The sequence below is a fragment of the Peromyscus eremicus genome, chromosome 7, assembly GCF_949786415.1.
Source record: "Peromyscus eremicus chromosome 7, PerEre_H2_v1, whole genome shotgun sequence".
Taxonomy (NCBI): Eukaryota; Metazoa; Chordata; class Mammalia; order Rodentia; family Cricetidae; genus Peromyscus; species Peromyscus eremicus.
Genome location: NC_081422.1, coordinates 116,839,828 through 116,863,732, shown reverse-complemented (window position 1 = coordinate 116,863,732; position 23,905 = coordinate 116,839,828). Strand labels below are relative to the sequence as shown.

General features: G+C 41.9%; 2 protein-coding genes across 6 annotated transcripts in view; one reads left to right on the top strand and one right to left on the bottom strand.

Annotated features, from left to right (window-relative positions):
- The window catches only part of Kiaa1143 (KIAA1143 ortholog), a 59,090-nt gene extending 50,686 nt beyond the window's left edge, over positions 1-8,404 (top strand). For 2 of the 4 annotated variants that reach the window (XM_059268991.1, XM_059268992.1), the window contains exons 6-7: positions 5,932-6,000; positions 6,517-8,404. In XM_059268991.1, the coding sequence (XP_059124974.1) occupies positions 5,932-6,000; positions 6,517-6,571 (124 nt within the window). In that variant the 3' untranslated portion in view covers positions 6,572-8,404. The remainder of the gene's footprint in view (positions 1-5,931; positions 6,001-6,516) is intronic. The other 2 variants (XR_009380365.1, XM_059268993.1) reach the window with 2 other exon arrangements.
- A 6,915-nt stretch (positions 8,405-15,319) lies between these two features.
- On the bottom strand, positions 15,320-23,710 carry Znf660 (zinc finger protein 660). Of its 2 annotated transcripts, XM_059268988.1 has the most exons (4): positions 23,340-23,710; positions 22,761-22,850; positions 21,916-22,026; positions 15,320-18,614 (listed from the first exon to the last, which is right to left on the bottom strand). In XM_059268988.1, the coding sequence occupies exon 4, from the start codon at positions 18,361-18,363 to the stop codon at positions 17,308-17,310; it is 1,056 nt and encodes a 351-aa protein (XP_059124971.1). In that variant the 5' UTR covers positions 18,364-18,614; positions 21,916-22,026; positions 22,761-22,850; positions 23,340-23,710; the 3' UTR covers positions 15,320-17,307. The 2 variants fall into 2 exon arrangements, with proteins under 2 accessions (XP_059124971.1, XP_059124973.1); XM_059268990.1 differs by lacking the exon at positions 22,761-22,850.
- Positions 23,711-23,905: the final 195 nt, after the last annotated feature.

Sequence of the window (23,905 nt, the reverse complement as noted above, 5' to 3'; positions counted from 1 at the left end):
TGTTTTTTCCCATTAAGACCTAGGTGTGTCCAACAGTGTCTTAGGGGTTTTTATTGCTGTGAAGAAATACTATGACCACAGCAACTCTTACAAACAAAACATTTAATTGAGGTGGTGGCTTACAGTTTCAGAAGTTCAGTCCATTATCATCATGACAGGAAGCATGGCAGTGTGCAGGCAGACATGGTGATGGCTACATCTTGACCAGAAGGTAGCAGGAAGTCAACTGACTGTCACACTAAGGGAAGCCTGAGAAAAAGAGACCTCAAAGCCTGCCCCCACAGTGACACACTTCCTTAAACAAGGCCACACCTCCTAATAGTGCCACTCCTTTTGGGGGCCATTTTCTTACAAGCTGACACAGTTATTTCCATATGATTGCATTTTATTTTACATATGACTGTATTTTTCTTTTTTACTGTTTTGGGGTTCAAACCCAGTATCTTATGCATGCTGGTAAAGCACCCTTATACTGAATCTCTCTCTGGGACTCATATGTGCAACAGAAATAATTCTTCCACGGTATGAATTTTTTTGTTATAGGTGAAGTCTTGAAGTCTGCAAGAATTCCTTTGTGGACCCCACACATTCACAGTGTTTTTCATGTGTCAACTTTCTGATGTACAGTAAGGTTTTTTTTCTTTGCCTAAAAACTTTGCTACAATCATTACACACATAGGGTTTCTCCCCTGTGTAGATTTCTAGCATTTCTCACACTCATAAGGTTTTTCCCCAGTGTGCATTCTCTGATGTACCCCAAGGTTTTTATTCTGACTAAAATCTTTCCCACACTCCCCACATTTATAAGGTTTCTCTCCACTGTGGATTCTTTGATGTACCATAGTTTTTTTAATTAGAGGTAAGGACTTTTCTGCATATATGACATTCATAAGTTTTCTCTCCACTGTGAATTCTTTGATGTTCAATAAGGTTTCTGTTGTAGGTAAAGCATTTCCCACACTCATTAACTCATAGGGCTCCTCAGCAGTGTGGATTCTCTGTTAGGCTATCAGGTTTGAGTGGTAACTGAAGACTTTTCCACAGTCATTGCACTTGTAGGATTTTTCCCTTGTGTGAATCCTTTGATGCTCAATGAGGCTTTTTTTTTTTTTTCAGAATGAAGCACTTTCACATTCATTACATTCATAGGGCTTTTCACCACTGTGGATTCTCTTATGTTCAATGAGGTTCCTGTTTGAACTAAAAGCTCTCCCACACTCACTACATTCAAAAAGCTTTTCTCAGTGTGGATTCTGTGATGTACATGCAAGCCTTCCCACAGTCCTTGAATTTGTAAGCTTTCTCCTGGGTATGGAGTTTCTGATGGACATGAAGCTTGCTCATAGTAAAGGTTTTCCCACACTCTCCACATTCATATGGCTTCTGCCCATTATAGAGTCTCTCATGGTCAAGAAGGTGTCTGTTGGATCCAAATACTTTACCACAGTCTTGCATTCCATAGAGATTCTCTCCAATATGGAAACTTTGATGCTAAGTGAGGCTTTCTTCAGAATAAAAACTTTCCCACACTGATTATATTCATAGGGCTTTTCTCCATTGTGGAGTCTCTGATGGTCAAACAGGAAGCACCCTGAGTAAAGATGTGCCATAATCATTGAATTTGAAAGGTTTCTCTCTGCTGTGCATCCTTTTATGGTCAATGAGATTTGACTCAGAACTGAAAATCTTCCCACACTTCTTACAACCAAAGTTTTCTTCTATGTGTGGACTCACCAGTGTAAGAGGTGGCTTTTGCTTCGAATGAAAATTTTTCCACATTCCTTTCACTTTTAAGGGTTCTCTGCACTATAAAGTCGCTGATGGTCAACAAGGTAGGTGGTTTAAGCAAATGTTTTCCCACATTCATCGTATTTATAGGGTTTTTTCCCCAGAGTGGATTTATCTGGTGCAGAATAAGGCTCTTGAGAATGGAAGCTTTTTGACACTTGTTGCATTATAAGGTTCTTTCCCTTTGTGGGGCCTCTGGTGGTCAATAAGGTAAGCATTCTTAGAAAACCTTCCCACATTCATCACATTTTTATGGTCTCTCCCCTGAATGGTGTCGGAGATGTATAAAAAGGCCCGAGTGTCTGTAGAAGCCCTTTCCACACTCCTTACATTTATATGGTTTCTACCTGGTGTGAATTCTCTGGTGGTTTAGAAGATAAGCGCTTTGAGAGAATGCTTTCCCACATTCATTGCATTTGAAAGGTCCCCCCCCCCCAGAATGGTTCCATTAAGTGCATTAGAAGGCTTGAGCGCTGAATAAAGCCTTTTCCACACTCCTCACATTATGGAGTTTCTCACCAGTGTGGATTCTTTGATGGTTCATAAGATGGGAGATTTTAGTAAAAAATGTTTATAACATATATTACATTTATAAAGCTTCTTTTCTTCAGTACCTATTAAACATCCACAAGTAGCTCAATCCAAGGTCAAATTTTCTTCAAATTCCCTCCACTCATTTTTCTTGTGGGGTCTTTTCTTCTTCTTCTCATTCACATTTACAAAGAGAACCTTCCTTCACTATATCTACTTTTTCCTTGGTTTCATTTTCTAACTGACTTGTTAAAACTTGCCATTCACACTCTTTTTTCAAAATCAAAGACATGGGAAATATGTTCTTGAAGTGTAGATGAAATTCTAAACAGTCTTATACTCTAGTTTCTCTTCAGATAGTATAAATCTTTCGCCTTTTACTAAGCAGTCTTAGTAAATAAGAAACACAGAGCCAAATACAGAAGAAATAGCCAAAGAGATCAGAGCAATTGCCCCAGAGAGAGAGTTTTTTCCTGTCTGACTTGTGTTTTTATTGCCTTTCTGTTCTGCCTTCTAATTGGCTCTAAACCCAACCACATGAATTCCTCGTCACGGTCACTGCCTGTCTATACAGACCTCCAGGTCTCTATGGTTGGTACTGGGATTAAAGGTTCATCGCCACCCAGGCTGTGTCCTTGAACACACAGAGACTCTGCCTGCCATGTGATTGGATTAAGGGCGTGTGTCACCACCGCCTGACTCTGCTTATGGCTCGCTATGACCTCTGATCTCCAGGCAAACTTTATTTATTAACATACAAATAAAATTACATTTCAGCACAAATAAAATATCACCATATTGAAGTCTTTTTAATGTTCCTTTTTATAGTCTGCTCTTTGGAAACTACTCAGCTTTGATGTCACCTCCTCATTCTCGGTAATGGTATCCCATTCTGGTAAAATGAATTAAATGCAAAGTTATTAAATTGTTATATTTTTGAAAAGATAATTTGTTGTTTTCTCTGGTGCTAGATTTGGTACCCAGGGCTTTGCATATGCTAGGCACACCCTTAGTCCATGCTTCTTTTGAGACAGTCTCCCTATTGTAGCTTAAATGGCCGTAAATTTACTGTGTAGATCAGGATAGCCTCAAACTCATGAGTTCTCTGTCCATCTGTCTCCTAGCTCTGGAACTACAGGGTAGCACCACCATGACAGTCTGTCTCTCAGTCTCTCTCTCATCTTGCTGTGCAGCCCAGCATGGTGCTGAATTCACAGGAATCCTGTTGTAGATTCCCAGGTGCAACTATTACAGGCGTGTGTAAATCATTCAATGCCTTAAAACATGCTATAAGGATACATGCAGCCTGTGTTTATTTACTCATTTTTGCAGTGTAGGGATGGAACCCAGGGGCTTGCACATGCTAGGCAGGTGATCTATCAATGAGGATATACTTTTAAAAAAACATTTTTTTAGATTTATTTATTTCTATTTATTTTATGTGAGTGGATGTTTTGCCTTCATGCATGTCTGTGCACCTCATGCATGCCTAGTTCCCACAGAGGCTAGAAGAAGGCATTGAATCTCCTGAAACTGAAGTTACAGATTGTTGTTAGCTACCATGTGAGTGCTGGGAATCAAACCTGAGTCTTCTGGAAGAGTAATAGTGCTCCTAACCACTGAGCTATCTCACCAGCCCCTCAGGGATATACTTTTTTTTTTTTTTTGTTTTTCAAGGCAGGGTTTCTCTGTGTAGCTTTGCGCCTTTCCTGGAACTCACTTGGTAGCCCAGGCTGGCCTCGAACTCACAGAGATCTGCCTGGCTCTGCCTCCCGAGTGCTGGGATTAAAGGCGTGCGCCACCACCGCCCGGCAGGGGATATACTTTTATGTGCATATGAAAAGGAGAAAGTTTCACAAAAAGGAGGTACAAAGCTGAATGCCACACTGACCGGATATTATAAATGGACCAATAAACATTTCTCTGGGGACACTTCTACATGCCTATGTATGAGTGCATGTGGAGGCCAGAGGTCAGCATCAGGTATCTTCTTCAATCATTCTTCACATGATTTTCTGAGACAGGGGATCCCACTGTACCTGGAGTTATAAATGGTTATAAGTCATCATATAGGTGCTGGGAATGGACCCTGGGTCCTACACAAAACAAACAAACAAACAAAAAACAGAGTCTCGCTGCCACCAGAAGTTTGTCAACATCAAACTTCTCCTGTGTGGGGTAAGTTCACCTTCCACGAGTATTTAATTGAGCCAACAAGCCAACAAACAAACCCAAATAAACCTGCCCGTGATGTCAAAAAAAACAAAAAACAAAAAACAAAAAACAAATGCTCTTAACAACTGAGCCATCTCTCAAGCCTCTAATGTACTAAACTCTTAAAAAAATTTTTCTAAGGCTTAAAAAAATCATAAACAACACTGAAAAGAAAACAAACAGAATAAAAGAAGCACAACATTTTACAAAGGAAAAGCAGTTATATCAAAGAAAAATGTAGAAGAGGCACAAATAGGAATAAAATGACCAATACACATCTAAAGAGAATAATCGGAAAGGAAAACAGAAATTCCTATTGTACATTTACCTAATAAAGGCTTAATTAAACACCAATAAAATCACAAGCACTTACAGGGAGTAGATCCTCTTGTGCATTTTTGGGGGCCATCAAATTGAAATTTCACTGGTAAAAAGCATTTTGGTGATATGCTTCAAAGTTTAAAATTTAGAGAATATTTGAGCTACCACACCATCACTGCTGAGATACTGAAGAACATATTTTCATAATTGTAAAACCACATGGTGTAAATTGCTATAGACAATAAAATTAGAAGGTTTCTAGATACAAAATTATTATATGAAATAATGAGGTTTTAATCAGGCATGGTGGTACACACCTTTAATCTCATTACTCAAGAGGCAGAGGCAGTAGGATCTCTGTAAGTTCCAGGTCAGGCTGGTCTACATACAGGACAGCCAGGGCTATAGAGAGAGACCCTCTCTCAAAAACAAAACAAAACAGGAAACCAAAATAATAAGTAAATAATTTTTAAACAAGGAAATGACTAATTTACTGTACAAATTAGGTGGCAATAAAGAATACTTGAAAAATGTAATAACATGAGATCAACTTTATGTAGATGTAACCAACCGTCTTATTAAATAAGAAACACAGAGCTGATTCAGAGAAGAAAACCAAGAGGTCAGAACTAAGAGCCTTACCCTTCCTGCTTCAGCTATCCTGCTTCAGCCAAGAGAGCTCTCCGAAAAAAAAAGGGGCCTACTTCCTGTGTGTATGTCTTTTTATAGTCTAGCTGTTCTGCCTTCTCATTGGTTGTAAACCTAAACACGTGACTGCCTTGTCACTGCCTGTATGTACCGCCCTCCAGGTCCTTAAAGGCGTGCGCCGCCACCACCACCACCACCACGCACTTGCTATGGCTCTAAAACTCTGACCCCCAGGCAACTTTATTTATTAACATACAATTAAAATCACATTTCAGTACAAGTAAAATACCACCACAACTTTATAAATCCACATATACTTGAACAGTGTAAAAATAGTAGCAAGGATGAAAAAATCCCAAATCCATTCTAAAAATAAAAGATAATAAACCAAATGCTGACAGTTGTTCTCTATTATTTTGTTTCCCAAAGTGCATGTTACATTTGCAATAATAATGATGATGATGATGATAACCACAACAGAAGGCTGATGAACTGTAGGTGAGAATTATGGGAGGGGGATGGGGACTGAGAGATGGCTCAGTGGTTATGAGAATTATGGAAGAGTCCTTACCTAAAGAGGTCACGTTCCCATAATTCTCCAGCATCACATCCCAGTACAAAGCCCTCTGAATTGGACCCAGAAATGCCCATTCCTCTAAGGTGAAGCACACTGATACCTCCTCAAACATGACCAACTCCTGAAAAGACAACTACATGTGAGACCACCTTAGCCCATGAGCTCCCCTCATAGAAAGACATCTTTTACTTCATGCAAGGCCATGGAATGGGGAATGGGCATTAGGGAGAGAGAAGGAGACCTCAAAGTCGGATTTCACAGCACAGACCTACATTTCATGGTGGGAACTGGTGGGGCACTCCAGCATGAGGAAGGAGATGGCCACTTCACAGCAATTAGGAAGTGTAGACCAGAAGAACAAAGGTGCAAACCTCATCTGGGGCTGGGCTGTTAGAAGCATAAGTACCATTAACTGATTTCTTGGGTTCTCTTCCTAGGAAAGGGCAGAAGCTTCAGGAACAGGAGACTCTGAGGAGGGAGAAGCCAACGTGAGATGATTGCTGTTCTTGTCTAACATCGGCTACAAACTGGCAAGCAAGAGAGACTCAGAGCTGTCAGACTCGGGCAGGGATGCCTTTTTCTGAGTAGCTTCCCTGTGCAAGCTGGACGGAGGAGTGCTCTGATTGGTTAATAAATAAAACACTGATTGGCCAGTAGCCAGGCAGGAAGTATAGGCGGGACAAGCAGAGAAGAGAATTCTGGGAAGTGGAAGGCTGAGGCAGAGAGACACTGCCAGCTGCTGCCATGACAAGCGAGATGTACCAGTAAGCCACAAGCCACGTGGCAAAGTATAGATTTATAGAAATGGGTTAATTTAAGATATAAGAACTAGATAAGAGGCCTGCCACGGCCATACAGTTTGTAAGCAATATAAGTCTCTGTGTTTACTTGGTTGGGTCTAAGCAGCTGTGGGACTGGCAGGTGAGAGAGATTTGTCCTGACCTGGGCCAGGCAGGACCAGGAAAACTCTAGCTACAGAGGAACCCAGGGAGAGACAAGGGATAGCAGTAGGAAGAGCCAAAAAAGACTAGTATTTTCAGGGATTCCTACACCTGGCAGAAGATACAACTCCTTGGGAGTGGGAGATGAGGCACAGAAAGGTCCTGGAGAGGTGAGTACCTTGTGGAGGATCCTGGATGCTGTATACCATTGGCTCATCAGAGGTGGGAGAAGGTAGTGCCATTCCTTGAGTACCCACCCTTTCTTGCAGAGCATCCAGGGATTGGACAAAGACTGGGACATGGGACCAAGCAAAATCAATGGAGCTGGTTTTTGTACTTTTAGAAAATGGACTCAACTACCATGGGCCTCTTTCTGCCATTAATCTAGATCTGTGTGACAAGAAAGACCTCCCTCAGGAAGAACATCAAACAACAATGAAGCTTCGCTCTGAGGATATTAGATATAAAACAAAGAAAAATCAAACTGCAACCCACAGAACCAGGGAGGCTATATAGCAGGGGGGACCCTAGGATGACTGTGGCTTATAATAAGTTTTGGTTTTACTCAATCACTGGGCAAGCCTCAGTGAAACATTTCACTATTAGGATAAGAATTTGTACTGTATCACGCTGATAATAGAAAAATAAATAAATAAATAAACGAATAAACAAATAAATAAAATGGAAAAAAGGTCCCTTTCCACTCCCCTTATTTGGGGCTTGAATCTTCCTTTGAACATGGAGAATACCAGCTGTAAGACTTCAAGAAAACACTAAAGTTAGCATCCTTTTTTGCTTTCTGTTGCTATGATAAACACCACAACCAAAAGCAACTTATGGGAGGAAAGTGAAGGGACTCTTGCCAGTAATAAACAGAATCTTCTGGAATTCAAGGCTCTATGGACTACTGTGACAAAAGTCCTTTGTCCTGCAGACAGATATATCTGAAACCATACACATGAATGGCTTTGGGCTTTATTCTCAAAAGTTCTTCCACCTACTCACAATAAACTATATCCAACACTCTGACCAAGAGGCCTCCTGGATATTGCTGTAGCCAGAGCAGGTTACCTCATTTATGACTTGGTTTCTTAGCTTGTGACAGGGACCACAGTAGTTCATACAGAACTGTGAGATTGTGATGTCTAACTATATTTAAAGGTTTTCATTTGGTTTTGTAGTACTGGAGGCACATGTCAGGTAAATGTGTTGCCACTAAGCTATGTCCCTAAACCCTCATTCAAGTTTCTGTACAGTGCCTGATGCTCAGATTCAATGCTACTTACCTTGGATCACTGGTGCTCTATCCCAAGTTCTGCAAAGCTTAATCCTGACACACATAGGGGGTGATCCAATGCTCAATTAATAAAGGAAGGCTAAATTAAATTGTCTCATTGTGTTGGACCTACACAACATTCTCTGACAAGTGTTCATTATGTTAACTAAAATATTTGGATAACTTTGAACAAGGTTTCACTATGCAGATCTTAGGCTGTGGCTCTCCAGAAATCAAGTGATCAACAGAAATGGTATTGGGGGTACAAAACAAGAAAAAAATCTATAAAATTGGTAAATACACACAAACCAGAAACTACTTGCTACTGTTAAAATGTTTGGGTATATCTCTTACAAATTTCTCCAGGATACATTTCTAGAAGAAAAACTACTGGGCAAAAGGGTGCAAACATCTTACAAGTTTTAAGTTTTACTGGTTATATCATTGATTTATGAGCATCCTCATCAATTTAATATAGTCAGACACTTACCAAACTTGCAGATATTTGTCCTGGGTTTGTCTTAACAATAACCAATCAGGGGAAGCAGAAACATAAACAAAAGTTCAATACGTGTGGACACACCTAACAATGCATAAACACACAAGCACAGGGATTCACAAGAGGTGACTTTGGATTGTGCTTAAAGGCAAAACATACAAAGTCCACTCTGGAAAGCTATTTCAAGAAGACATTGTATTTTCAAAGGAAGAGGGGAACAGCCAAGTCTTGTTAACTCATATCTGCTCCTTGTATCAAAGGAAAGTAAATACTTTGCTGACAATGGAAGCTGCAATTTTTTTCCCTATTCCTTTGTTTGAGACGGAGTCTGGAACTGGCTAGGTAGACCAGGCTAGCTTCCAACTCACAGAGATCTGCTTCCTGAGTGCTTGGATTAAAGATATGCACTGTGGTGGTCAACCCCAGTTTGTTATACATCTGTGACCTTGTGGTTATCATGGTTAGTGACATGGAATAAACATTTTCCTTCGTGCCTTCTGGGTTTGGGGAATTGATTGGAAAGCACTTTCAGACTCTGAACATGATGGAAGTCTAGAGTTGACAAGGAATATATAAGGGAAGAATAATGGAGTGGGAAGGATCAGGTATCAGGAAGGTCAGCTCCGTTTTTCCAATAGTCTAAGCAAATGATTATATTCTAAGTAAAGAGGTAGTTCGTACAAGACAACTTAGAAATACCTGACATTCTTGGTAACTCATCTGCGAGTGATGGAAAGGAAATTTTTTTTTGTTTGCTTGTTTTGTTTTTCGAGACAATGTTTCTCTGTGTATCCCTGGCTGTCCTAGAACTCCCTCTGTAGACCAGGCTGGCCTGAAACTCAAATCCACCTGCCTCTGCTTCCCCAGTGAGCATAGTGCCTGGCTTGATGGAAGAGGATTTTAAGAAGTTATTTAAAATAATTTTCTATGCCGGGCGGTAGTGGCGCACGCCTTTAATCCCAGCACTTGGGAGGCAGAGCAAGGCAGATATCTGTGAGTTCGAGGCCAGCCAGGTCTACTGAGCGAGATCCAGGAAAGGCGCAAAGCTACACAGAGAAACCCTGTCTTGGAAAAACCAAAAAAAAAAAAAAAAAAAAAAAAAAAAACTACAACTGATAAGTTCTATACTTTACAATTTTTTACTGTTATTGTGTGTACCTGATGTGTGCATGCCATGGCACATATATAGATGTCAGAAGATAATTTTGTGGAGTCATTTCTCTCCTTCCACCTTGTGGGTTCTGGGATGGAACTCAGGTTGGTTAGGCAAGTGCCTTCACACACTGAGCCCCCTCACCTGCTCCTAGAGTTCCACATTTGCAGATCAAAACAAACTGCACACTTTTCTTGCTTTTCAAAAAGGGTTTATGAGGCAGCAATCGAAAGTTAACGGTTGAGAAGCTGAGTGATTCACACATAAGCATCCAGGCTACTGCATGGGAGCAAACTATAAATAATGCCATTTTTTAAAATTTATTTATTATGTACACAGAAGAGGGTGCCAGATCTCCTTACAGATGGTTGTGAGCCACCATGTGGGTGCTGGGAATTGAACTCAGGACCTCTGGAAGAGCAGTCAGTGCTCTTAACCTCTGAGCCACCTCTCCAGCACCCCCTTTTTTAAAAAAAAGTTTATTTATTTATATGTATATTATTATGTCTGCCTGCAGGCCAGAATAGGGCACCAGATCTCATTACAGATGGTTGTGAGCCACCATGTGGTTGCTGGGAATTGAACTCAGGACCTCTGGAAGAGCATTCAGTGCTCTTAACCTCTGAGCCATCTCTCCAGCCCCCCCCTTTTTTTTAAAAAAAAAATTTTATTTTATTTCATGTGCATTGGTGTTTTGCCTACACTGGAGTTACAGACAGTTGTAAGCTGCCATGTGGGTGCTGGGAATTGAACCCGGGTCCTCTGGAAGAACAATCAGTGTTCTTAATCCATGAGCCATCTCGCCAGCAAACAATGCCATTTTTAAGATGAGACATGTGACATCTGTTTCCAATCGCCAGTCCAAGATAAAGCTTTAATCTGTTAGGCCAAAAAAGAGAAATGATTATAGTCATTGCCAGATTGGCAAAGACTTTTGGCATAGGACAACATTTTTCTCAGTTTACAGCCTTGGTACTTAAGTGATGAAATATATTCCTCTGTAGAGACAATGGTTTACTTTTTTCAGTTCCATTAAGTTATAAAATTGGATGACAATTAGCCCATCCCTAAACACCAAAACGAATCTATCTCCAGAAGACTAGGAACCGCTGCCCTAGGGACATGTCAAACATTGAAGGCATTCATTGACAGCCTTCAAGAAGCCTGGAAAGGCAGAGATTGAGCTGATGTAGAGAACCAGCCTCCTGAGCTCACTCTTGCTTTCTCCCTGCCACCCTGACACAAGCGGCCAAGTCCGACCTGGAACTCCTAATCCTCCTGCCTCAGCATCCCTGGAGCTGTGATCACAAAGGCCCTCAGAGGGCAAGCACGCTGCCGGAGGCCCCTCCCTCCCGGCCCTTGGTGTCCACTTCCTGCGCTCACCCTGCTCTCCAACTCTTGGGGGTCCAGCTTGAGTCTGGCCGCGGCAGACAACACAGGAAGTAGAAGACAAGGCCCAGAATAATGGCCCAGCCAGGTACTGCGACTTCCGGTTGCTCATGGGGGAAGGTGGGCCTCCCCCCTACCCCCATACCACCCCAATCCTGAGACTCTAGAAAGCTGCATCTCCATGACTCGTGGGCTCAGAGACAAAGCTGTTTCCAGGCAAGGACCTTCACATTTAGATTAAGCTAAATTTCAAATCAGAATGAAAGAGTTAAACATGGGAAAGAGGAACAAATACCAGTCCCAGGCCCCCAAACCGTCAGCCTCAGCAGAACGTTCTTGTGACATTTCTTGTGGCATCCTTTTGTCTCAACAGAACAATCTTGTGACATTGTCTGGGTCTAGCAGAACATCTTGTGGCTATTCTAGGAAGAAAAACAGCCCCCATGGAAAGTCCTCATAGCTGTACTCCCCCTCCCCGGTGCTGATCTTCAAACTAGCCAATTATGTATTGCCCCGAATGCTAGGCTAATTTTGTGGTTTTTGCCTTTAAAAGATGTCTGCAATTGCTGTCCGTGGCTCCTCTCACTGAATAGTGCAGGGGGCCCATTTGCCCAAACGATCAATAAAAGCCTTTTGTTGATTGCATTGACTGGTCTGGAGTCCAGGTTTCTGGGGTGCCCACCCGAGAGGGTAGTACCCTGAGTCTGGGGTCTATCAAGAACATCTAGGATGTCAAAACAAACAAAAACTTAAGAGTATAAACATCGCTTGTTACATGTCTGCCTTTTTCACACACTTAACTTTGCTCCCTTACAAGAATCCTTTAAGACAGACAATATTGTCCTAATACTGGAAACTAAAGATTAATAAGCTTGAGTACTTTTTCTACCAACTAACAGGACTTTGAAATCCAAGGCAAGTGCTCTTTCGCCTACATAAGTTTTTATCCTCACTGAAGCAGATCACTCTGGACTCTGAGGTCAGACTCATGGAGAAAGGGGGGCTGGTATAGCCAGGACTTGGATCAGAGCGGATCTTCTCTTCACTGTTGTGAATGTTTATCCGTGAACAGGTCTCAGACAAGTTATGCTGTTAGGGTCCGAGAATCCGGAAATAGTCCACCACAAAACAAGGGGTTCGAGCAAGCCAAAAATGTATTTAGAAAAACTGATATATCAGAGAGGCAGCAGGGTTCAGACTCCAAACCACGTCCTGGAGGAAGGGGCAGCAGCCGTTTTTGTTTGTTTTGGTTTGTTTTGAATAAAGATTGATTGATTGATTGATTGATTGATTGATTTATTATGTATAGTGTTCTGTCTGCACATATCCCTGCAGGCCAGAAGAGGGCACCAGATCTCATTACAGATGGCTGTGAGCCACCATGTGGTTGCTGGGAATTGAACGCAGGACCTGTGGAAGAGCAAGCAGTGCTCTTAACCTCTGAGCCACCTCTCCAGCCCAGCAACCAATTTTAAAGGGGGAAAAACCACAAACAGACAGCTCCTGAGTCCCATCCAATCATAATGTAATATAGTTGGGGACTTTCAGCCTATCAGGGAGTTATGTGGTTTGACGGTCTGGACAGGCTCTGGGCCAACCAATCAGAATGGGGTTGAACGCTCGAGGTTTACACCTGTGAGTGGAGATTGGGGGGAGGGGGCGCTGCAGCCTAGCCTCAGGAAATCATTGGTAGCAGCTCTGGGCAGAATGGCAGACTGGGAACAAATGGAGCTTCTGCTGCTAATCAGGATCTAACAATGCCAGCTTGCGTGCAAACTAACAGAAAGAAGCCGACAACCCTTCAATCTTATAACCTGCTGTGGTGGAAAGCAAGCCTGACACCCTGACTTCATTAACAGTCACAACTCTTGAAACTACTGATCTGGAGAGACCCCCCAAATAGTTTGGCTTTGGGTTTTTTGGTTTTTCTCACTCTTTTTTTCTGTGAAATGTTATTGAGGCCCTTCCCAATCCAAAACACTTTACATATACTTTACTTTTGGGTACCAGAAAAACAATGGAAATAGTTACTATACAGGTGAGAGTGTATTTTGAAGTATACTTGTTACACAACAATGCCCCTATGGCCTGTACTGTAGTCACCTCTACCCACATAAGGCTGTGAGAGAGCAGTGCAAAAATGGTTTTATCTAAGGGCTTAAGATTGCTCCAACTTCATATTGGAGCAATCTCTTCTTCATTCTAAGAACAGCCGGCTCCTTAAAGTAGCTCTTTATGGTTTCTTTCCACTCTTAATGGGGCAAAAAGAAGAGGACAAGGTTATAAGAAAAGATGTTTATTGAAGGAATCACTACTTCCTGCAAAAAAGAATGTTACAACTCTGATTTTATAATATTAGTGGTGATTAAAGTCAGCCTGCTAACTTAAAAAAAAAAAATCTAACAATGTGAGCATTGTTTTTTATTTACACTGAACATTTTAGAATGGAGGTTTGTCACTGAGGATGAAGAGCAGCAATGAAACTCGACCTCATGTGATTTACATACAATTACTCAGCTCTTTGGTTTCAATTTTCTTCCAATTAAGACGTATAGTATGCACCATCTAAATTGCAGTACACACTATTAAAAAAAAATCTCTAAGCACAGGGAGAACACATTTGAGCTTTGACTTACAGATTCCCTTTATATAAAATATATTTTGTTACCCACTTTCTTCTCAACTCTGACAAGCATATACACTTTCATTCCTTATAGTGATCTATACAATCAGGTCATTTGTGGCCTAAACCACCGCCTCTTCATGTTCTTTAGGGACTGAAACTGGGCAATGCAAGAGGCTAGAGATGAGGTCAAGTCAATCAACACACAGTCTCATGATGCCTATTACAACAGAATTCATTTCTGATGGAAAATGGAGAATAACAGAAGAGAGGTGTGTGGGTTGAAGAAGACCAAACCTAGAAAATGAAGAACTGTGCACGAATTCCCGTCCTTAGGGAATGCACAGGGTTCCATGAAGAAAAAAAAAAAAAAAGAGAGAGAGAAAGAAAAATTCAGATAGTCCCTAATTCACAGCCTATTGTGAAATCAAGGCTGCATGGTCCAACTCGAGGGGTAAAAGAGGAAAATGTGTGACCAGTTCAACTCGTACAACAGAGTATTTATCTGACAGGTCCTTGTACGAACTGCTGTCTACATTTACTCCTACAGCTCAAGGCAGACACCTCAAGAGACTACAATCTCAGTCTTCTTGCAGCAGGAAACACGAATATGTTCAGTATTCAAACCTTCAGAGATGAGAGGGCACACAATCCTTTCTAGGAAATATTTACTTTTAAATGTCACAAGGTCTTTACATAAAAACAATCAATTTGAAGTAACTTCAGACACTATGTCACAGACAGAAAAATGATGACATACCGACTACAGGAAATCTGCTCAGCCATACAGAAGGCATCAGCAACTCTGCTCAGTATTGCATGCCTCTGAATGCAGCAGTTCTGCTCTGGACCCTGAAAATCCTGCTTTGAGTAAGTATGCAGAGGGACTATTGAATCATAAAATGATATGTAAGCTGCTATCTTATCAAAATAGAATAAAACCAAACAAACCCTTTTGAAATAAACACACAACTCCCACATTCCTTCATTGCAAGAAACATATAAACCTGAAAACTAAACTATGAGGCACAAAAATAGGCCACAAATTTCAGAGAAGAGAATTTTCCTTGTCAAACCTCAGCCAAGTAATTGTCCAGATTCATAGAGGTGACTTCCCAGGAGGGCGTCTGTTCTCCCTTTCTCATATGGAATCACCACAGTTAGCAGAGATCCTTTGTATAATTAGGAAAACATGAACTTCAAAGACAAATTTGAGATCAAATCCTAGCTCCAACTACTGACTAGCCAGTTACTAACATCATGGAAATTCAATTATCCTATACAATTATAGGCAGAATTAAATGAGATATCATATCCTCAGTAACTTCTGAAAGGACACAGGTCATGAGACAAACAGTATCGACTTAAGGAATTTATTGTAATACAGGAGGAATTAGTAATGGGAGATTCTAAATATAGTTAGGTAGATTTTGAACTAAGGAATGAAAATTTTTGATAGTGACTAAAGATAGGCTAATACCTTCCTGAAAGCTTGCCATCAAGATCAGGGTGTTACAAATGAGTGGTACAGTGCTTGGCTAGTATGTGAGGCCCTAGGTTCAATTCCCCAGGGGTTGGGAATCCAGTCAAATTTGTCACATTAATTAATTAATCAGCATTCGGCCCCCACTTTGGGGAAACATTTTTTTCAATAGTAATAAACTATAGAAGCATGTTCTGCTCCTTTCCTCCAGTCCTATCTTGGGGGAAGCTGTGTGAAGACTGCAAGTGGCCATTGGCTTGCAACCATGAGATAATGAACAATAAAAGCAATTTGATGAAGAACGTATGGAGTTTTTGCAAATCTGACCAACTGCTGAGTTACAAAAACAAAGGATGAGCTGCTTAATTCTAGATGACCTCTTCAGAAACAACTACATTTTAAAGATGAAAGTTATTATTACTTGGAATCTTGTTAATTACACCCAAAAATATGCTAAATAATAAATATCTCTTAAGTTATTTTCTTTTGGGAGTGTTTAGAAATATGACTCCACTAACCTTCACTGGAGCTCTGTTTCTGCCATGTACCAGTCCTGGCATACATCACTGGCATCATCTCACTTAATCCTCACAGCAATCCTTTGAGGTAAATCAGAAATCTGAGCAGTGAAGTCATGTGTCCAAAGTAGTTAAGCTGGTACTCAGCAAGTGGATCAGGACATAGGTCTCTCAACCTAACTGTATTTCACCCACTCAGCTCCAAATAACACGATGAAGGCAAAATTCTCCACTTCCTATTTTTTGAGCCTACAATTTCTCCAGTCCATTAAAAGAAAATTTTTTTCCTAATTGTCTAGATATTTGCTGGAAGGATGGAGCTCGGGGTAGCTGTCCATCATGGATGATTACTCTACTATGCGGGAAAAGAAGGTGAACTAATGTCCTTTGCTGTGTTCTTTTAACCTAACAGTGATTATAGAGTCAACTTACCTTAAAACTACGAAGAACAAAAGGCAGCACTGGTTTTACTAGTAAGAAGTGGAGTGCCAGTATTAGGGTGAAAGCTTTTTAAGACTACATAATAGGTACTTTTCTTACCACCACTGAATAAAAATGAGAACGTACTCATTATATTTAAAATATACTGTTTTCTTAGAAAGTAACACTCTAATTGTAAAAAAATCTAGAAAGTCTAGCAAAGTACACAGGAGAAAATAGAAATCACCTACAACTTATTAACAGAGATAACCACTGCTGAAATTTAGGTTTGGCCCTCTTTCACTTTCCCTGTTTTTCCTAGGCATAAATATTTTATCTGAGGGCGGCGGTGGTGGCGCACGCCTTTAATCCCAGCACTTGGGAGGCAGAGCCAGGCGGATCTCTGTGAGTTCCAGGCCAGCCTCGGCTACAGAGTGAGTTCCAGTACAGGCGCCAAAGCTACACAGAAAAACCCTGTCTTGAAAAACCTGAAATATTTTATCTGGATATTTTATTCTTTCATTTTCCATTTTCTTCAAAATTTCCCCCATGGCACACATTAAAAATTCTTTAAAAACAGACTGGCTTCAGAGGCATACTCTGAATAGATGTATCATTTGTTTCATCCCGCACATGAAATAATCTATGGTCGTTTTTTTCTCCCTTTCAGTTATGTATAATGCTGGCACGAATATCCCTTTTGTTAAACTTTAGCACTTATTATTTTCCCTGTATGGATTCTTAGAAGCAGAATTAAATTTAATGTTACTAAAAATCTAATTTTCAGAAAAGTAGCAATTAGCCTTAGAGCCAATTTTCCTTTTTTTCTAAGACAGGGGTCTCACTGTGTGGCCTTAGCTGTTCTAGAACTCACAGAGATCTCCCTGTCTCTGCCTCCTAAATGCTGGGATGAAAGGCATGTGCCATCACACCTGGCCCACAAACAATAAGGTTTCTTTCTCTTCGTTATGTTTTCTTTGATGTTGAATAAGCTGTGAGCTATAACGATAGGCTTTCCCACACTCACTGCATTTATAGGGTTTCTCTTTAGTATGGGTTCTCAAATGTAGAATAACTTGAGAAGTCTGTCTGAAGGTTTTCCCACATTCATTACATTTATAAGGCTTCTCTCCAGTGTGAACTCTCTGATGATCAATAAGGTTTCGGTTAGAAGTAAAAGCTTTCCCACACTCATTACATTTATAAGGTTTCTCTCTACGATGAAGTCTCTGGTGTTCATTAAGAGCCTTCTTCAAGATGAATGCTTTTCCACACTCATCACACTCATAGGGCTTCTCTCCACTGTGAATTCTCTGATGGTCCATAATCTTTGTATTAGAACCACATGTTTTCCCACACTCTTTACATTTGTAAATCTTTTTTCCTCTGTGCATTCTCTGATGTTGAGTAAGGTTTGAACTCCTGCTAAATGTTTTCCCACACTCAATACAAGTGTAGGGCTTCTCGCCAGTGTGAACTCTGTGATGAGAAATAAGTCCTGAACTCCGACTAAAGGCTTTCCCACACTCCTTACATACGTATGTTTTCTCTCCGCTGTGGCTTCCCTGGTGCCGGATGAGATGTGACTTACCACCGAAACACTTCCCACACTCGCTACACGTGTACGGCTTCAGGCCTGTGTGAATTCTCCGATGGACCACGAGGTTGGAGCTATGACTGAAGGCTTTCCCACACTCCTTACACTTATAAGGCTTCTCTCCTGTGTGGATTCGCTCATGCACAGTGAGGTTGGCACTCTGACTAAAGGCTTTTCCACACTCAGTACACACATACGGTCTCTTTGCACCATGACCTCTCTTGTGTGTTGGAGAGTCACAGCACTGACTACTACCATCTTCATGTTCTTGGTCACTCCCTTCTGTGGGTGATTTACTATCTTCAAATGCCTTGCGTTTGAGCTTTCTCGTCTTTCTCCTCATCTTGTCACGCTGGGGGCATTCCAGTAGCTCTTCCAGTCTCATCTTTTCCTTTTAATTCTTTTACTTCCTTGGCAGCACTATGTGGAATTCCCCAGGGTAAAATGTGATTCTGATTTTTCAGGAATGACGCTTTAGAATCAATACCTCCTCAGTTTATTTCACCATCCGACAGGAGAAAGAGAAAGTGTACAGGTCCCAGTTTGTCAGCAACAGGGTAAGAATTATTCAACAAAGACAAGATGTAGTAGATCACGGGGTCTCGTGTAGAAGGGCAAGTGTTCAAAGGCAGAGAACTGTTCAAAATGATGAGAAAAGTGAAGTTAGGCAAAAGGCAATAAAAGTTAAAGACGGTGAAGAAGAACACAGCAGGTCTAGTTTCAGAACATGCAACGAACAGTATAAAATCCACTCTACTTTCTTCTCGCTCAACTCTCTAAATAGGAGCAAAATAACTGCAAGGCAGGGTCAAGCAGAGTCTGGTCCTGAGAAAAAGTATACGGAAAGGTCCCTTGGTTCAGTTAGCTGCTCTTGCTGAACTTAGTAACGTAGTAACAGTGATGCGATAGCCAACACTCAGAATTACAGAATAGCAACCAAGATGGTTTTAGGGTACGACTAAGGTTTTATTCATCTTTTTCTCGAGGTCTGGGCACCAGGCCCCAGCCCACATCTCTGTATTTAAGCTGCCTGGGTCACACCATCCTTCTGATGCTGATGCTGAGTCATACACACCATTGCTTGCAGGGCTTATATGAGCTGGAGTCAGCTTTTTGTGCTCATTTCGGCTATCTGTTTTTCAGCATGTTAATCATTCTGAAAATGAAATCTACTGTATAAACTTGAAAGGCTAAATTGAGGGAAAGGTTGTAAGAATAACCGCACCTCTGCCAGGACCGTGCACGGTATAACTGTACAGTCCCAACGATGGTAAAGAGAGTAGGGAACTGCACCATCAAGAGGGACTGAGACACAAAACTCTGCACATGTAGGTAACCTTAGCACACCTCAAATTTCCTCTCACTGTGCTCCCTTTCAGACTGACTGTTGAATAGTTAAACAAACAGAAGATATGATCTTGCACCCTACATCCTGTAATTAATAAAAGTTGGACTATAGAGCTACTTTGAGGATTTGACCAGAAGGAAATCTAACTACTGCTACCCTGTGCTTGATTGGATGGGAAGTTGCCTCAAGATGTCTTAGAATTCCTAGGCATTCTGAAGATAGGACTGGAGAAGCCAGAGGAGAGAAAGACAAGGCTGTGGGGTCAGTAGGGCACTAAGGCTATCCGGACAAAAAGTCCCCAGAGCACAAGCTCAGGCAAGCATTGAAAAATGTGAAAAGGCTAGGCTTTTCCCCAGGATGCTATAATCCTTTGACTCACCAGTCATCTACTTGTTTGGTGCCTTTGAGCAATGGTCATAAGGCTGTTGATCATTAACTACAGTGTGGTTAGGAATAATAAACATTTTAAAAATTAATTAATTTATTAATTAAAAACTCAAGAAACAGATGAAAGAAATGTTTAAACTGAAAACAAACCAAAAAATCAAGGGTCTACCTGACCTCAGAGACAGAGGCCTTACTGTGACAAAGGCTGACATCATAACAGGAAAAAAAAAAAAAAAAAAAAAAAAGACATATGACTACATAAAACTTTTTGTGCTTCAAAAAAATAACAAAAGTGAAATATAAATGATAGGTCACCTTGCAATACAACTGCTGGTGTGTGCATTTTCCTCTTCTCCCACATGCACACTTGAAGCTCTACGGCCCTAGAGAACAGGGTTCATTACACTTGCCTGTGAGTGACATACACTAGAGAGCTTAGGAAATGTTATCTTCAGGGCTGAGTTGAACATGGTCATGATTTTAGCTAATATAAGTGCACTTAGAGAGGTGCAAGGTGAGTCCACTGCACATCGCAACCTTCATCCTTCTACCTGATCATTCTTTTAAGACTCCATATTCTACAAGTTGGAGAAATGGATCAGCAGTTAAGTGCACTGACTGCTCTTCCAGAGGACCTGGGTTCAATTCCCAGCACCCACATGACAGATCACAACCATCCATAACTCCAGTTCTAGGGGCTCAGACACCCTCTTTTGGCCTTTATGGGCACCAGGCATGCACATGGCGCACAGATGTACATGCAAGTGAACACTCAAATACATAAAATTACACATATATACAAGGCCTCACTGTTATGTAGTTCCGGCTGTCCTAAAACCTAAGTAGACCAGACTAGCCTGGAACTCACAGAGGTCTGCCTATCTCTGCCTCCTGTAGATGAATTTCTAAGCGGTCTTATTAAATAAAAAACACGGAGCCAAATATAGGAGTGAAAGCCTTAGATCAGGGAAATAGGAAAAGCCACCAGCTAACCTTACCTCACCACGCTGCAGCTTCCAAAGTGTGTTACTTCCTGTCTACCTGCACCTTTATTGCCTTGCTGTTCTGCCCTCTCATTGTCTCTTAGCCCAGCTACCTCACTTCCTTCTCACTGCCTGTCTGTACAGACCTCCAGGTCTCTATGGTTGGTACTGGGATTAAAGGCAGGTGTCATCACGCTTTGCTCCATTCCCTAGTATGGCCTTGAACACATACAGACCCTGCCTGCCAAGTGATCGGATTAAAGGCATGTGCTACCACTGCCTGACTTTTGTGTTTATTTAAAATGACTTGCTATTTCCTCTGATCTCCAGGCAAACTTTATTATTAACATACAAATAAAATATCACCACAGCCTCCCAAGTAGTGGGATTAAAAGCATGCACCACCATGCCAGGCGGCAATAATTTTTAAAAGACTCCATATTCTAAATAAATATGACAATGTATTTGTGTACTAACAACCATATCTCAGCATAACCATCCACATCCCCTAAGAAACTGACCAGTCACACTGCTCACAGACTGTCAGGATGCTGGGAGCGGGAAGGGACACACAAGCATACCAGACGTTTTCTGCTTATATTTGTGTTTTCAGACAGGGTCTTACTAGGTAGCCGAGGATGACCTCGAACTCACAGTAATCTTGAATCCTGGAAACTGCTCCACATTTCATGTGGTGGGACTACCACATCTAGCTCTGAGACTTATATCCAAATGGACAGATAGGGAAACTGGACCTCACGGAGCACTAGGATTCAAATCTAAGTCCCATGGCACCCAAGTCTGAGTTCCTTCATATCATTCTTTCCCATCACCCAAACTCTATCCCTCAAGGTCCAGAGGTTTCCCCCTCTCGTTTCTGTGTTTTCTCTTACCTGATAATATCCTCAAAAAAGTCTCCCTGTCTGCTAGACATAGTGGTGTAAGTATATAATCCCAGCACTTGGGGGGGTGGAGACAGGAGGATCAGAGTTCAAGGCCAGTCTTGGCTACATAGCAACTTTGAGGGTGGCCTGGGGTATCTGAGGCTTTATCTCAAAACAGAAAAAAAATGAAGGGGGAAGAATTGAAGGGAGGAGAAAGGAAAGGACTCCTTTCCATCCTGATCCCCATTTTCTCTGATAGGCAAGATTCCTGTCCCCAGACTAACGGCACAGACTGACTGGCTATGGCTTATTTGGGAGAAAAGAGAGTAACTCACCCTCATCATCGTGCACAGTAGCTTCACTCCAAAGGATCTGCCCAGCAGAAATTCTGCCTGATTGCCTCCTCCTCGGGTTAAGTGCAGAAGTTCTTGACAGGCTCTGAATCACTGTACACAGATACAATGAAAGAGTTCTCTGAGACCTCAACTCCAAGTGTTCACTCGAGGTAGTGTCCCATCTTTTGTTAACTTCCTGGCCTGTAGAACTGAACAACAGCATCATCATCCTCATTTGAAAGATGAAGAAATGAGGATCAAGCCTTCTATGTCTGAAAGAAATCCTTATTCTAAAACATCAAATCTACTCCTTTTCACCTGTTCTGTGGATACCCAAGACTCTCCATATTCTTTACTTGCAAAATGCACTCCAACTGAGAATTCCCCGATGTCTAAAGTTTGCGCCAGATGGAAGAAGGGCTAGTAAATTGGCTGTTAAGTGTCTTTAAGGAGACTAGGGCCGAGGCCTGCAGAGATAGCTCCGTGGTTAAGAGTTCATACTGTTCTTCCAGAAGACCCGAGTTCACATCAGGTGGCTCACAACTACCTGAACTCCAACCTTCCTCTAGACTTTGTAGGCACCTGCACTTACATACACCACCCCCACATCATATACACACAAACAGATCTGAGAGAGAGACAAGCGTATAGGCTGGTGAGACGGCTCAGAGTGTGAAAGTGCCTGCCGAGCTAGTCTGAAATTCTCCACAAAGTTGTCCTCTAACTTCTACATGTGCTCGCGCGCACACGCACACACACACACCCCTAACAAAATAATTTAAGAAGAGAGACTGACTAGTAGAGGGGTGATACCTTGGCTTAGCAGGTGACCTTAGTCCACATACCTAAATATGACCTTAGTTGAATCACTTCCCACAGTGGAAGGAGAGACGTCCTCTGATCCTCACACTAGGCTGTGACATGAGTGTTGGCACCTACACACACACATTACACAATAATAATATTAATTTAAAAAAGAAAAAAGACTAGTAGCTGGGCATGGTGGCCACATATGCTTTTAATCCCAGCACTTGAGAAGCAGAGGCAGGCGGATCTGTGTGAGTTCAAGGCCAACCTGGACAACAGAGCAAGTTTCAAGTCAGCCAGGGTTATATAGTGAGACCCTATCTCAAATGATAACAATAGTAATAATAACAATAATAAATATTAAACATGAAACCTTAAATGGATGCTATATGTTTTCCTGATTATTCATTTCTTAATTTTGTTAGGCCTCAGAATAATATGCTGTTTCCCTTTTGATGCGCAGGGCAGGGTCAGCCTCTAAGCTTGCTCCATATCCTCCCTTTCAGACTATCTGCCTTGTACACACTATATCCCCCGCAGCCCAGCAAACTCGTAAGCGATGGATGGTGTTTGTTGGGTGCAAACATAAATGAATGAATATTCTTGAGCAAGCTTACCCACTTCTCCCGACACCAGTGTCCTCACTGGTGACACAGCTGGGTTTGGACTGGCGAAGGCAGCCAAACACTCCGTGGTTAGGTAGTCCTGGGAGAGCCTGGAGCGACCTGAACCCGGATAGCCTTGGCGGGTCCCGTCACTCTTCCAACATGCAGAGGAGATGCTGGACAAAGGCAGGCACCCCCGGGATCTAGGGAGGCAGCATGCACCTCGCTCTTGGAGCCCGGTGTTCAGATGGCTGCCGCAGAGCCCTCACCGAACCACACACAGTCCTCGGAACAAAGCCGGCGAACTGCAGCTGTGATTTGCTCCCCTTCCTTGCGCCTGCGGCCCTTCTAGGCACTGGGAGGTCTCCGCATCTCAGTACCCCGGGCTGAATCGTCCAGCCGACCCGCCCCTCCGTCCCTTAGGCCCTTCTAGGCATCCGGAGGTCTCGGCATCTCTGTGCCCCAGAGCTGATCCGCAGGTGCCCTGGCCTCCAGACATCACTATTATTGGATGACAGGACGGACTTGGAGAGTTCAACCAATGACAAGCGATCCTGTGGAACCTGGGCAAGGCCTCA